We start from the raw sequence: 15,108 nt of genomic DNA, 5'->3' as shown, positions 1-15,108 counted from the left end.
TGCCATTTCAAATGTTTATGTGCATTTCTTCTCTTTCTCTTTTGAGTGGTGATGAAATATTGTTCTTGTGAATACTTTCCAGCATTTCAGTAATAAAAGCATAGGCTAGATCTTTAAAATGCATCCAAATCACAACGAAGCGCAATCATTAACGTACGGTGCTCAAAAAAGTGAATTTTTTAATTGATCTCTTTTTGTAAACTTTGGACTGCAGTTAAATCTCCACACAACCTTGGTGTTTGTCAAAAAACAGTAACTAATTAAGCAAGGGATTGAAGCCTGGGAGAAAAACATTATGGATTTGAACGGCATTTTACGACCCCATGACAAACAATTACTGTCAGTATACGGCTTAGCAGTGCAAAACAAAAAAAATGTGCATGTATGTGTCATGCAGTGGACACACACCGCACACAGAGAGGGGAACATATACTGTACCTATCTTTGATCTGTTTGGCAGCCTTGGAACAGTGATTGAGGTGAAGAAAAAGAGGAAGAGAGTAAAAAAGAGCAGGACGTTAGTATCGCCATGCGGGTGAAGTGAAAGCATGCAGTTCTGTGCAACTCAGTGCCGGACTGGATATACACACACAAACACAGGGTAAAGTAGGATCCTAAACATAAAAAGCACATGTTAATAAGCAGTTTAATAGATTTTTTTTTTATATATATACATACATTAGATTTTCATAGATTCACTTTTAATGAACAGATCATAGAATCACAGACTTGTGTTATCCATTAGCATTACTTAAAGGATTCGTTCAGAATTAAAATTACGAGCATTTGTGGTTATAAAGTGTATATATTTTTATTTTTTATAGAAAATGAGCGCGGGTTTGTCTTGATAAGACTCTTATTCCTCGTCTGGGATCGTGTCGAGACTTTGAAGCTGCACTGAAACTCACATTTGGACTTTCAAAGCGTTGGACTCCATACGCATATTTCACGCAGCCGATATTTAGAAATCGAAAGCGAGGCTCCGGTGGGAAGAAAACCGGAAGTGTCGCCTTTAATCATAGGAGAGTCGCAAATGCGATGGCGTATTGTTGTGTTTAATGTAGAAATTAGTTATTCTAAAAATGTACATACATTTCTTTCATACTTTAGACTATATACAGTGAAAATCATTTATAATTTTTTTTTTCCAGAAAGTAAAAAAATAAGCAGGAACGAACTATATCTACATATCCTATATTGGATATTAACATCCAATAGTGTAGTAAATGGCGGCAGCAGCTTCAGGTTGGTGGTAGTCCAATGCATTGTTGTTTATCTTTACTTCCGGGGTTCTTCCCACCGGAGCCTCGCTTTCGTTTTCAAAATAACGGCTGCGTGAAATAAGCGCATTGAAGTCACTATATGGAGAAAATCCTGGAATGTTTTCGTCAAAAAACGTAATTTCTTTTCGACTGAAGAAAGAAAGACACGAACATCTTGCATGACATGGCGTTGAGTAAATTTAATTCTGAAGTGAACTAATCCTTTAAGTGAAAAATCAACCTCCTGAAAATAAGCCGAATTATTATGTATTTTGTTCTTTGTTCTCTCTGCCCGCAAATTTAAAGTGCCCCTATTTTGCTATTTTAAAATTTCATAATTTTGTTTTTCAAGTCTCCTATAATAGGTGTACATGCCTCCAAGGTTAAAAAGAAGTAAAATTTTCTCATAATATATAGCATCAGCTCGTTTCTCACAGTGAAACCAAACGCACATTAGCATATTTAATTTCAGCTCTAGAGGCTTTCAAAACACTTGATGCATTCAAGTTTTACCGTATCAATTCCAGCATCAGTTCGTATTCTTTGGATTCGCTTTGGCAGCAGAAAACAGCATTTTTTTCAACATGTCGACAACCCAAACCAAACTCTTCCAGTCTCAGCTACAACTACAGTGAGCGTCTGTAGACAGTGTTCGTGAGCACCTGATGAAGACCATTATGCAGATTTGTTAAAAACTCATGTAGATTCAAGCAGTAAGACTGGCGACTCACTTCGGGCAGTTCTTTCCTTTTATCTTTGAAACTTTGCAGACCTTTTACATTCACAAACAGCTCTATTACACACTGCATGAAAGGTCATATCGGGAAAAAAAGCATAATAGGGGCACTTTAAACAAGCCACAGTGAATTAAACAGGAATTTTAAGAGACAACAAAAGCAGCATTTTAATAAATTACATAACAAATGTCCGAAGTTGCAACTATCCTTTATCAAACGCTTACCTTAGTGAACTCGCCGTCATCTGTAATGTGCAGCGCATTGTTAGCAAACTCCAACAGTTCCTCTGCGCTCTCTAATGCACTGGTGCTCTGGGTCAGCTGGTTCTGAACGACAGATAAAGATACATCATTATTAGTGGTCTTTAAATGATCTGTGTTAGCTGATAACATCCAGGCTCATATTTTCGAAATTGAACAGTATAATCTTTTTTTCTATTTAAGGCTTGCAAAGAGATAAACAGTTGTGCATTTTTCATAGTCAAGCAAAAAAAAAAAAAAAAAAAAAAAAATTCTGTTGTTTTTCCTGATTTCAACATTACTGTGATTCTCCCATAAGCAGAAATCAGAGCTGTGTTGACATTCAGACCAACAGCACAATTGCGAGTGTAAATTTCCATAAGGCAACAATTAATCTCTACTCATTTCCTTGTTATTCAGAGAAAAATACAATATATTGCACTATGGGATTTAAAAGGCCAGGCCTTAAGGTAGCCAATGATGTGCTGTTTTTAAGTCACATGACATTTGAATGTCCCTCCAAAACCCTCACACTGAAGACGTTGAAGTGCTCTATTAACCTCATTTCTAAACATCTCTTCTCAAGGGAGATTTTTTTTTGCAGCATATTTGATAGGTAAATTAGATATTTTTATTCACAAATCAACTTTGTCTAACATAGTTTTACTGAAAATTGAGAGAATCATCATTGTTTTCTGATGGCAACAGCAACGCTGTACCACAGTGAAATTGCAGTAGTTTCCCCATTGGGATTTTTTATAGATAGTACCATCAAGAATATGATTGCAGTTATTTATTCATTTAAAGTGCTTATTGTAGTATAGTTGCATTTATGTATTTAAATAACAAAATGATTTCTTCTTTTCAGAAAATTAATACAGTAATATTTTACGGAAAGAGTGCAGAGTTAGATGTGATGAGAGTAAGGATATGAGAGCCAAATGATAGGGATTAAATGATAGGGATCTACTTGTTTTTGGTTTACATGTGTTCCAGGTATATAAATCTATCAATTTCAACAACAACAAAAAAATCATAATTTTATAGAAAAACTCCTTTTTGACCATTTTACCATATAGCCATGTTTCCCTATATCAAAACGGTACATGAACTGTTACAACAGACAGAAGAGGCATTCCTGAATGAATTTGTATTTTTGAACAAATCAGTTGAGTGAATTCAATGATGCACTCATAACGTCACTCATTGTATTCCTGAATTAATCTGAGTTTTTAAACAAATCGGTTAAGCGCATAATACAGTGTTTACATTTACATGTGCACCAATAATGTGATTATTTACAATAATGCCTACATGACACAAGCAAACCTCTTTTATCATTATTTTAATAATCTCAATTTTCATTATTCTGATTATTTGCAACAAATTGTGGTTATTTTTACTACCATTATTCACAAAGCCCAATGCACAGCACAGATGATGAACTCACATACAGTAAGCGTGTTACTCGCAACGGTTTTAATCTACTTACATCAAATGCAAATCACATATTTATTGACATATTCGATTTTTTTTAGTGACGTGCCTAAAATATCTTCATTTTCGACCATCAATACACTGCATTACATTCATGTCGCACAACATTGTCAACATGAACTCAGTTTCAGCACCCCAAAAATGTGATGCCTTATTTACCAACTTGTTTATAATTTTGCGCATGACAATGTCAACTATGTATGTTGGAAGCACATGCACACTTTGGTCAGAGATGGAATAGATATGAATAAAGTGTTGACATGCCTGTTTGTTTGCGATTAAAATGGGCATACACCAAATATTTTACTACAATTATGAGCATAATTGCATGAATTTGATAGACGAATTGTGTTTACATGATGTGGAGTTTAAAAAAAAATCCCAATATTGCTTAAATCTCATTAAAAGAGCATTGAGGGTGATGTAAAAATATATGGGATAGCCATCCAATTGTGCAAAGACCAGGTGTAAATGTCTAAGATCCTTCAAGAGCGAGGTTCTAATCCACAAATTCTTGTTTTACATTACACTACACTTTTATTTGCACCTAAAAATGAGAGCTAAAGAAACATGACACTGGAAAAAAAAGCTTTACCCTACATGTCCACTGAATTGTAAGAAATCTGCTCAGTAAACCAAAGAACTGTTCAGATCTGCAGAAAACCTGTGACGTCACTTCAGATCTCATCCAATTTTGTCAGTACAGTCAAATCAATAATATTACAGACTATTAAGGCCACATCCACACGAAGCCAGAGCTTTCCCTATCCGTTGTTTTGTTTTTTACCTCGTTCTAAAAAAAAAATTCCGTAAACATGGCGGCGTCTCAAGAAATATCTGCGTACACACGAAACCACTGAAACCGACTCAAAACGATGTAGTATACATGCCAGGCCAGTATGAGGCGCTGTATTTCTGACACAGAGATACACTAAAAACGGAGAAGACGACTTAGAGCATGCGTATAAACCTTGCACGATGTATAGACCTTATGCGCCAGAGAAACAAGGGCGCCGCCATCATTGGAATATTGTCTTTGAACTTCCGTTTTAGCGGTTCGCTCTGTATATTTCTATGGCATGGCTGTCCAGGAGTAATTAGCTTTTGAAGTGGATTTACTTAATTTAAAGTTAACGAATTGTAGGATTATAATGTTTAAAGCAGATGTCTTAACAAATGTCATTAGCCCGGGAAGATTTTTAAACGAGCCGTTCATTCATAAATACGCAGGATCGCTGTGAAAATACAGACCGGAAGACAAAAGACAACGAACGCAGTGCTAAAAAGGGGCGGGGCTACATAAGGTCTATACAATAATGCGATGTTTTGTTTTGTTTTTTGTAGTTTTTCTTTGAATTGACAGCATTTGCAGTTACAAACAACACATACAAGTAAGTTACACATACACACAATACAGACTACATGCATAAACAAATCATATCCCAGGGAGTCTGCAAAGTCCTATAATGCGATGTCTGACTAGTCGACACGTGGTATGATGACATCATCGTTTCACAAAACGTACGGATTGGCCGTACACACGAAAACGCATGGGTGTCGTTTTCAGATTTATCCACTCTGGGACCCGGTTTCAGAAAATAGCGGTTTCAGTCTCCCAAAACGCCGCATCTGTCTGGACGAAACGCCGATACGTTACAATTTTTTACGTATACAACAAAATGCGTCTCCGTGTGGACAAGGCCTAAGTGTCTCCAAATAAGCAAGCCAGGGCAGGGGCAACAGTGGCAAGTAACCCAAACTTCATTGATGACAAAAATGAAAAAGAAAACAAAAAAACCTTGGGAGAAACCAAGCTTAGTCATGTGACCAGTCCTCATCTGGTCAAATAACGAAAATTGGTGCGACACTGTCAGATTGTGGATTGAGCATTCAGAATATTTCATCCAGATCCTTATGCTTGAAGTTTGGGATACTTTAAGCTGACATTAATAATAATGCTGCTAATAATAATAATAACAACAATTTATGTAATTAATTTAATTGGTAAACAGAAATAGTGCAAAATATCAGCCATCAGGCTAGTTATCAGCCATAACATGAATAATAATCTCTTCATCAGCCAGAATTTTTATAACAGTAAAAACACTGTTAGTGCACCACTAATATTTAATGCCCAATATTCAATTGCCTTTGAAATAGGTTAAAAATGTAACTCCGTGGTCACACAACTTAAAGTCCCTCTGTGGTGAAAATCAAGCTTTTAAATGTTGTTTATATGTCTTTGTGATGTTTTTAATATGCTTTAAGACAAACTGTGTAAATTCATAAGTCGACACTAGGGCTGTGAATCTTTGGGTAGGCAGCGAATCGATTCGATTCACGATTCATAGGTTTTCGATTCGATTCAAGAATGATTTTTGCTAATTCAGAAAGATTCGATTCAATGCGATTCACATTAAAATTCAATGCGATTCGATTAATTCGATTCTTAATTTTTTCTATTCATTCATAGGATTATTTAAATGCTTCCCCCAATGGGTCTTAGTCAGGGTGCGGATTACACAGGATCTTCGGGGGGTCAGAGAGTGGGAACAAAAACGACATTTTGTCCATTGTTAATGTTAGTTCATGTTAGTTTTTAATGAATCTATTATTATAAAAAATATTTCCAAAGCCTATAAATTAGCATTTGTAGAAATGTAAGTCAATATTTAAAAAGGCTTTAAAAGTATTGATAGTATCTTATCTTAAAGGAAATAACGGCGTCGTTTCCACGCAACAAACGCGTTGTCTGTGAAGGAGAGCTGTGAGGACGCGAAATGACGCAGCACAACGCCTCATTAATTCGCGCATGTAGTCACTTAATGTGCACTGAATCGCTATAGAATCGCAAATTATTCGATTCTTAGCATTTTAAATCGAATATTGACCGAACGATTCACGATTCAAAATACATGTTTCAAGATCGCTGCATATGCCTTGTCAGGATTTGTAATCGATGCATCGAGCAAACGAGTGAATCGTTAAGCCCCTAGTCGACAGCATTGCTGAGTATTTTGTCCTTAAAACTGCAGTGAACCAAAAACAGTCTCAAAAACACGGTTTGGAATCGCTGGTGTTTCTGACGTCACAAACTACCTTGTAACCAATCAGATCAACGTGTGATCGTCAACGAGTGGATCTCTGAGCTGAGTGAGTGAGTGGAGGCGGAGCTCATTTGCATATTCATAGAACCACGTATACTAAATGAGGTAAGGGTGTCGAGCAATGTTCCCTCTAAGCTGCGCGTGTGCGAGGCCGCGCACTTCTGAAGCCGCGGCCGCGCAGAAAAGATTAAAATGCCACGCAGAGGACTGACGTGAAATGTGTGGGGAAATCCATTTGATTGTAGTTTAAGTGAGAAATAATTTCAGTGCTCTGGTCAACCGCTACAGAGTGAAAACTGGTGAATGCAGTTTACAGGTTTCATAGAAAGAGAATGATGTGAGCACGTGTGATTGGCAGTGAGTCTTGCGTGCGGACCAAATAGCTCAATACGAGAGGCAACGAGAAACGCAGACATGTGAAATAAAATCACATCATAATGTTTTAAAGAAGAGTGGTTTGATTAAAGTGGTAGAAATAACTGTTGATGGACACAGAACGGTAACAATTACACACCCACCCGCGTGCAAATTCAAAATAGGCTATCATTAGTTTAAATCTATGTTTGTGTGTGTGTGTGTGTGTGTGGGGGGGGGGTCAGGCATGGTTAGATTACTATAAAAGAGTTCACATTCACTTTTCTTGAAAATATTTAGCTATTCGATCTATTTAAATGCTTCAGTTTGTTATATATTATAATAATATAATATGTAAACAAATTTAAGCATTTAAACTGATATATTATATCACTTCAAATACTTCAATTCGTTTTTTTGATATTATATTATATTAGGCCTATATTTTATTATATTATAAGCCTAAATAAAGAATCTCACGCTCACGGGCTCATTGCCATTGAAAACTTTGAAACCGCCTGCTAAAGAAAATATTGGAAATTCATAAGAAATAAACAATCATTTAACTTTGATGGTTTAATGCTTCCTGTACACAATTAATTGACTGTACAAAAACACTATGTTTTCCCCAAACCATCTCAGTGTAACAGCTTACTTTTCTTTCATAGTATATTCTATTATTGTAAAGAATTGAACTGTCCTGCAGAAGATTTTGTAAATTATTTTTCATAGGATTTCTTGGTAAAGACTGTACAGTTAACAGCACTGTGAAAAAAACATCAGGTAACCTAAAATGTGCTTCATTTAGTGACTTCTTAATTATCTGCTTGTTTTTCAAAAATATGATTTAATACCAATAAGTTACATCAAGGGTCAAATAAAATAGAAATGCCACATTCAAGTTAAAAGTTACAACTGAATGTGGAAACCATTGTGTTTCTACGTATGCTGTACAGGTCAGATATAAAGAATATTTTTGCTCAGGTGGCGAAATATGTCCGCCCAATAGAAAAAAGTTTTGCTCAGCAAGAAAAAAAATTAGAGGGAACATTGGTGTCGAGTTACATTCAAGATATTTTAAGACACGGAGAATTTTTTCATGGAAAAAACTTTTAAATATGTAATTTTGGTGATCAAAGATGAGTTCTCTTACGAGAGTATCTCTCGTACTGCGTAATATCTTACGCTATGGGGAAAACCTCTTTTCCACGAGATATTGAAGCCAAAAATTATCCTTTAATTTTGATTAATGTAAAACGCTGTGCGGCAGCGTGCAGACATAGGCAAGACGGCTCGCGCGCCTATTGGCTGCCCTGCGGCAACAGCAGCAAGCCTATCGAGAGAGGCCCTGCGTGACGTGACATCCAATGGGGGTGCTTCGCGCCCATTTCGTCGCGTCCCGCCAGAATAGGCGTGGCCTTGGCCTATAAATACGCTCGACAGGCTGATACAAACTGATTTTCAACTCTTCAGCGACGCACTACTGCATCGCTGGATCCGGAGTGAGAAGCCGCGCCGTCTGATTGTAAGCCTTCTGCGGGACGAGCCTTCGAGCCTGAAGTCGCTGGCCTACACCTCGCCGCCTTCAGCCGCCGTACCTGCTACGCTTTCCGGCGTTCATATCCTTTTCACTGCTGAGTGTGTGTTCGCCGCTGCGACTCACACTCTATCTCTGTTTTGTATCTGTTCTAAAAGAGCAAGCGTCTTTTTGAAGACGCTTCGTTCCTGTGGAACTATTGCCATGGTGACTCTGAGGACTTGCCTGGCATTTTCTCTCCGAGTCTGCACTCCCGCCCGCTGTAGTGCCGCGCCGCAAAGCGCCGTATTCAGCGGGTCCTCGAGCCTTCTCCAGCCCGTGAAAGCTCGCCGGTTCGCCCGCCAGCTTCACCAGCTTCAATCGAGTCGCTCACTGACGGACAACGGCCGCCGCGCGCCGCCGCTTCCGCCATTAGTGACGACAAGATAGCTGCATCGGTAGAGGAGGCCAGCTATTGCCATGGTGAGTGAGACTCCCGCCCGCTGTAGTGCCGCGCCGCAAAGCGCCGTACTCAGCGGGTCCCCGATCCTTCTCCAGCCGTGAAAGCTCGCCGGTTCGCCCGCCAGCTTCACCAGCTTCAATCGAGTCGCTCACTGACGGACAACGGCCGCCGCGCGCCGCCGCTTCCGCCATTAATGACGACGAGATAGCTGCATCTGTAGAGGAGGCCAGCTGCTATATCCCCGCGTCGGACAGTGAGGATTGGGCGAGCTCTGTGGATCTCCCCTTCTGCCCGCGAGTCGTCAGGGAAACGGGCCAGCATTAAACCGCGGGTAGCTTTTCTTTACGTTATAAGAAAGCTACCCCGCCCCCCGTGGGCATGCGTCATCGGCGAAATGAGGATAGAGTGTATTTTTAGTCCCGCCGAGGCCGGACCAATCTCCATTTCTCAAACATTTCTCAGTTCCTCTTAGTTTGAGCGGCTGAAAATGTCAATATTGCAGCAATGAGCCTGTTGTATAACACGCACGCATGCAAACAAACGCCAACACACACAAAACTGTGATGACGCTCTATTATATGCTCGAGCTATTTTAAGCTTTTGTCGTTTCCCCCTGTGGATAGTGGCGAAACCTACAGCCATCGCACGGGAGACCCGTGTTCGATCCCAGCTCTCGCAGCAGATAAAATTTAGTCTCGCCGCGGCCAGACTTGCACTGATACTTTTCGCTCGTTCAGTTCCAAGAAAATGTGACTGTTCCAGTGTATTTTGCAGTAAACAAGCCGGTACCATGGCCCGCTTGCCTGCACACAAATGCTGTTTCCACGGCGACCCAGAAAAATCATATAAGCAATGTATTGTCTGGTATTCCGGCCACAGCCGATGGTGTTTTGAGTGTAATAAAAATGCCCACAGCCCAGTGTTCATTTCTACACACAAACACAGCCCGCCACAGTGCAGGGCTCGCACATATGAAATCGACTCATGTCAATTGTGCATTAAATGTAGTGAATGTGCCCACAACCCAGTGCCCACAAACACTACACACTGCATGTGCCACGTTTTCTGTAAAACGAAACCAACACACATACAGTCAGCTAAGACCCACGGTGTTTAAGTCTCGCCGCGGCCAGACTCCACCGAAACCTATCGCTCGTTCAGTTCCAAACAATGTGACTGTTCCAGTGTATTTCGCAGTAAACAAGCCGGTACCACAGCCCGCTTGCCTGCACATTAACGCCATTTTTACGGCGACCCAGATAAATCCAATAAAGAGTGCATTTTCTGGTGTCCCGGCCATAGCCGATGGTGTTATGAGTGTTGTAAGAATGCCCACGTCACAGTGCCCATTCCCACACACAGACACAGCCCGCCACAGTTCAGGGCTAGCACAAATAAAATCGACTCATGTCGATTGTGCAAACGTAGTGAATGTGCCCACGACACAGTGCCCACAAACACTACACAGTGCGTGTCCCACGGTTTCTGTAAAAACGAAACCAACACATATTCAGTCAGCTCAAGCCGACGGTGTTTTCAGTGCAGTAAATGTGCCCGCTGTCCCGCGCCCACATTCACTCTCAGACACGCTGAACCCTACGGGGTTTGTCCCGCTCGTTCTCTCTCCACAATTTGTCATAGAGAAAGCGAGTGCGAACAGGCTGCCCGCCGTGATCGGCGCGCCCCCCGCCTCGCACACTTTAAACACAGTGTTCATGTCTCAGCACACCGAAGCTCTGCAGCCGCCGCTGTGCCGCGGCCATAGCCCGGATATCATTCTGCCTCTAGCTATCCACGCGAATGCATGGGCAATGCTTCCCGGGGAATCAGAATGGGTGTTGAACACTATAAAGAGAGGCTATTCGCTACAGTTCGCTCGACGTCCCCGCCGTTGCACGGCGCGTGTCGAAACCACGGTGGACAATGAAGTATCTCATCTACTTCGAACCGAAATAGCGAAACTACTGAGCAAAGGGGCCATAGAACCTTTATCTCAGAGCGAAGGGGGTGTATACAGCAGATATTTTCTGGTACCGAAAAAAGACGGGATCTGCTAGATCTTCTAGATCTGCGACAATTGAACAAAGCGCTTCTGAAACGCAAGTTCAAAATGCTGACAACCAGCAAAATCCTCGCGCACGTGCGCCAGGGAGACTGGTTCATGTCAATAGATCTGAAAGACGCCTATTTCCAAATACAGATTGCGTCACGTCACAGGTCACGAAGTCACAATCACGAAGGCGATTCTTGAGATTCGCCTTCGAGGGCCAGGCATATCAATACACAGTCCTACCGTTCGGCCTGTCTCCAGCACCCAGTATATTCACAAAGTGCATGGACGCGGCTCTCGCACCCCTGAGACTTCAGGGCATGCGAATTTTGAACTACTTGGACGACTGGTTGATTCTAGCTCGATCACGATCAGAGCTCATAGAACACAAGACCGCATTACTCGAGCATCTCGAGAATTTGGGTCTCACAGTCAATTGGGCGAAGAGTTCGCTGTCTCCCAGCCAGAAAATCTCCTTTCTGGGAACAGTGATGGACTTGCTGTCTATGACAGCACGTCTGTCGCCGGAGCGAGGACTGAACATTCAGCGCGCCGTGAAATCCTTCCGCCGCGGCTCTATAGTCCAGCTCAAACGGTTTCAGAAAATGCTGGGCCTCATGGCCTCAGCATCTTCAGTACTTCAGCTGGGCCTGCTTCGCATGCGCCCACTGCAGTTATGGCTGAAAGCACGAGTTCAAAAAAGCACGGGCTTGGGCCGCTGGTCTGTTTCGCCTCAGGGTCGACAGGAAATGCGTCTCGGCTCTGAAACCTTGAAAAAAGCCGACTGGTACCAGTCAGGCGTGAGTCTAGGGACTCCCTCGAGTGTGATGGTGGTGTCCACGGACGCCTCCACCTCGGGGTGGGGAGCGCTGCTCGAGGGCAGACCGTTCTTTGGCCAGTGGTCAGAACGGGAGAAGCTCCTACGCATAAACTGTCTAGAAATGCTGGCAGTAGACAACGCGCTAAGGCGTTTTTGTCCCCAGATAAAAGGCCGCCACGTCTTAGTCCGGTCGGACACATGTCAGTGGTGGCGTACATAAATCACCAGGGCGGCGTCAGGTCCCGAAGCCTTTACAGGCTGACGAAACGCTTCCCTGGGCTGGGCTCAGCACAACCTGCTTTCACTGAAAGCAGCGCATGTGCCTGGTCACCTGAATCTGGGACCAGACAGACTGTCCAGAAACAATGTCCCAGCAGGGGAATGGTCGCTGCACCCGCAGACGATCCAACTGCTGTGGGAGACATTCGGCAGAGCGCAGGTGGACCTGTTCGCGTCCCAGGAAAACGCTCACTGTCCGAACTTTTTCTCCAAGAGCAGGGACGCGCTGGCCCACGTATGGCCCCGACGCCCCCTCTATGCTTTTCCCCCCGTCTCGCTCCTGCCTCAAGTGCTGGAACGAATCAGGGAAAATGGATGCCCAGTGCTGCTCGTGGCTCCGCTATGGACGAACCAAACCTGGTTCCCAGTCCTGATGCAGCTGGCCAGCACTGCCCCGTGGCCGATACCGGTGAGGAGAGACCTCCTCTCTCAGGCAAAGGGCTCGATTTGGCATCCTCGCCCGGAGTTATGGTCCCTACATGTGTGGGCCATCAACGGGTACCCGCTAACCTCCCGGAGGGAGTGTTAAACACGATCACGCAGGCTAGGGCCCCGTCTACTAGACGGCTCTACTCCTCGAAATGGTCAGTGTTCTCTACCTGGTGTCAAGCTCAGGGCTTTTCACCCGTAGACTGCGGGGTTACGGAAGTGCTCTCCTTCCTTCAGGAGCTGCTGGATAAGGGTAGAACCCCGTCCACGCTCAAAGTATACGTGGCGGCCATAGCGGCGTTTGCAAAACCGACGTCTGGCCAATCACTGGGGAAGAACGACCTCGTCGTGCGATTCCTCAGGGGAGCTCGGAGGCTGAATCCTTCCAGACCTCCCTCAGTCCCTATGTGGGACCTTTCTACGGTTCTGGAAGCCCTGAAAGGTGCCCCATTCGAGCCAATCCATTTGTCAGACATGAAGCACCTGTCTTTCAAAACGGTATTTCTTGTGGCTCTTGCTTCAATGAAGCGCGTGGGGGACTTGCAAGCGCTTTCAGTAAGCGCGTCCTGTATTGAGTTTGGGCCTAATGACTCAAAAGTCATACTCAAACCAAGGCACGGGTACGTGCCAAAATCCCTCAACACACCGTTCAGGGCCCAGGTTATTTCCCTGTGCGCCCTCCCGGTGAACAATGAGGAAGCGGATGCTAATCTCCTTTGCCCCGTCAGGCCGCTGAGGGCTTATGTGTCCCGCTCGTCTGTCTTCAGGCAGACCGAGCAGCTCTTTGTTTTGTTTGGCGGACGCTCCAAGGGACTGGCCGCATCAAAACAGAGCCTATCCAGATGGATAGTCGATGCCATAGCGCTGGCTTGCACTTCTAAGGGCCTGCAGTGTCCTTTGGGTGTCAGAGCGCACTCCACGAGAGGCGTGGCCTCTTCGTGGGCGTGGTCTAGTGGGATTTCCTTGCATGATATCTGTATGGCGGCGGGCTGGGCCTCGCCGTCTACATTTATAAGGTTCTATAACCTAGAAGTTCCCGCCTTACAGGCCAAGCTGCTGTCGGTCTAGAATTCAGTACTATCTGTCCCGCTGCGAGTATCGCTAACTGATTGATGGAACAGCTCCATGGGTGTTGAATAGCCCGTATTTTTGCCCAGTTCAGGCTGAACGCGTTCACCCTGTCTGCGGGATATACTGTTGACATAACTAGCTCCTATGGGATGCTATTTCGTGGGGAATGATGCTGGTAGCCTCTCTTCTCCGACTCTTTGTGAGTCTACGGTGATTATGCACTATATGAGCCCCGGGCTACTGCCCTTGGGACTTTGGTGTCGGATCCCAGTACGCACGGCGTCTTACATTGTGTTCCCCATAGCGTAAGATATTACGCAGTACGAGAGATACTCTCGTAAGAGAATGTACTCGGTTACTAACGTAACCTCGGTTCTCTCTAGAGAGGGAACGAGTACTGCGTATCTTGCCGTGCATACAACAGCGCTGGTTCGCTTCAGCGTTGAAAACCAGTTTGTATCAGCCTGTCGAGCGTATTTATAGGCCAAGGCCACGCCTATTCTGGCGGGACGCGACGAAATGGGCGCGAAGCACCCCCATTGGATGTCACGTCACGCAGGGCCTCTCTCGATAGGCTTGCTGCTGTTGCCGCAGGGCAGCCAATAGGCGCGCGAGCCGTCTTGCCTATGTCTGCACGCTGCCGCACAGCGTTTTACATTAATCAAAATTAAAGGATAATTTTTGGCTTCAATATCTCGTGGAAAAGAGGTTTTCCCCATAGCGTAAGATATTACGCAGTACTCGTTCCCTCTCTAGAGAGAACCGAGGTTACGTTAGTAACCGAGTACGTTTTAAGGGATAACATTATTCTTATTAAAACGACAGAGGGACTTCAAATAAATAAAAAAAATCAAGTAAAATATTATTACAATAATAACCAGGATGGTCAGAGAGGAGATGAGTTTAGAAAGTGTAGATGACTATAGAAAGTATTTAGATACTGGTGTATAAGACTGATTCATGTGAACAAAAAATAGTGATAAAACATTAAAGAACTAGAGAAACATGAAAGACATACAGAAGCTACTGATAACCTTAAAAAGACCGGGTTCCTGTAGCCGGTGTGTTTACGTACTGTTACGTGGTTAAGGATGGGAAGGGAGCTGACGGTTAATCACTTGTTTGAGCTCATTTCTCTCTCTGGTATTGTTCCTGTTCAGTGGACTTAGAGGGCTGGACTCAATACTGCCATTACAGCACCATGACATCACCAGCCCGACCAAAGCCAACCACACACACACACACACACACACACACACACACACACACACACACACACACACA

The 15,108-nt window shown here is 43.5% G+C and overlaps 1 protein-coding gene across 3 annotated transcripts in view; it reads right to left on the bottom strand.

Annotated features, from left to right (window-relative positions):
* The window catches only part of fsd1l (fibronectin type III and SPRY domain containing 1-like), a 62,478-nt gene that overhangs the window by 25,164 nt on the left and 22,206 nt on the right, over positions 1-15,108 (bottom strand). For 2 of the 3 annotated variants that reach the window (XM_077206806.1, XM_077206808.1), the window contains exons 4-5: positions 2,224-2,325; positions 439-461 (exon numbers count right to left, since the gene is read on the bottom strand). In XM_077206806.1, the coding sequence (XP_077062921.1) occupies positions 439-461; positions 2,224-2,325 (125 nt within the window). The remainder of the gene's footprint in view (positions 1-438; positions 462-2,223; positions 2,326-15,108) is intronic. The other variant, XM_077206807.1, reaches the window with a different exon arrangement.

Source organism: Siphateles boraxobius, unplaced genomic scaffold, assembly GCF_051911475.1.
Source record: "Siphateles boraxobius isolate OS27281-9 unplaced genomic scaffold, OSU_SipBor_1 56, whole genome shotgun sequence".
In the NCBI taxonomy this organism is placed as follows: Eukaryota; Metazoa; Chordata; class Actinopteri; order Cypriniformes; family Leuciscidae; genus Siphateles; species Siphateles boraxobius.
Note: the sequence above shows the minus strand (reverse complement) of the source record. Positions and strands in the feature narration are given on the sequence as shown.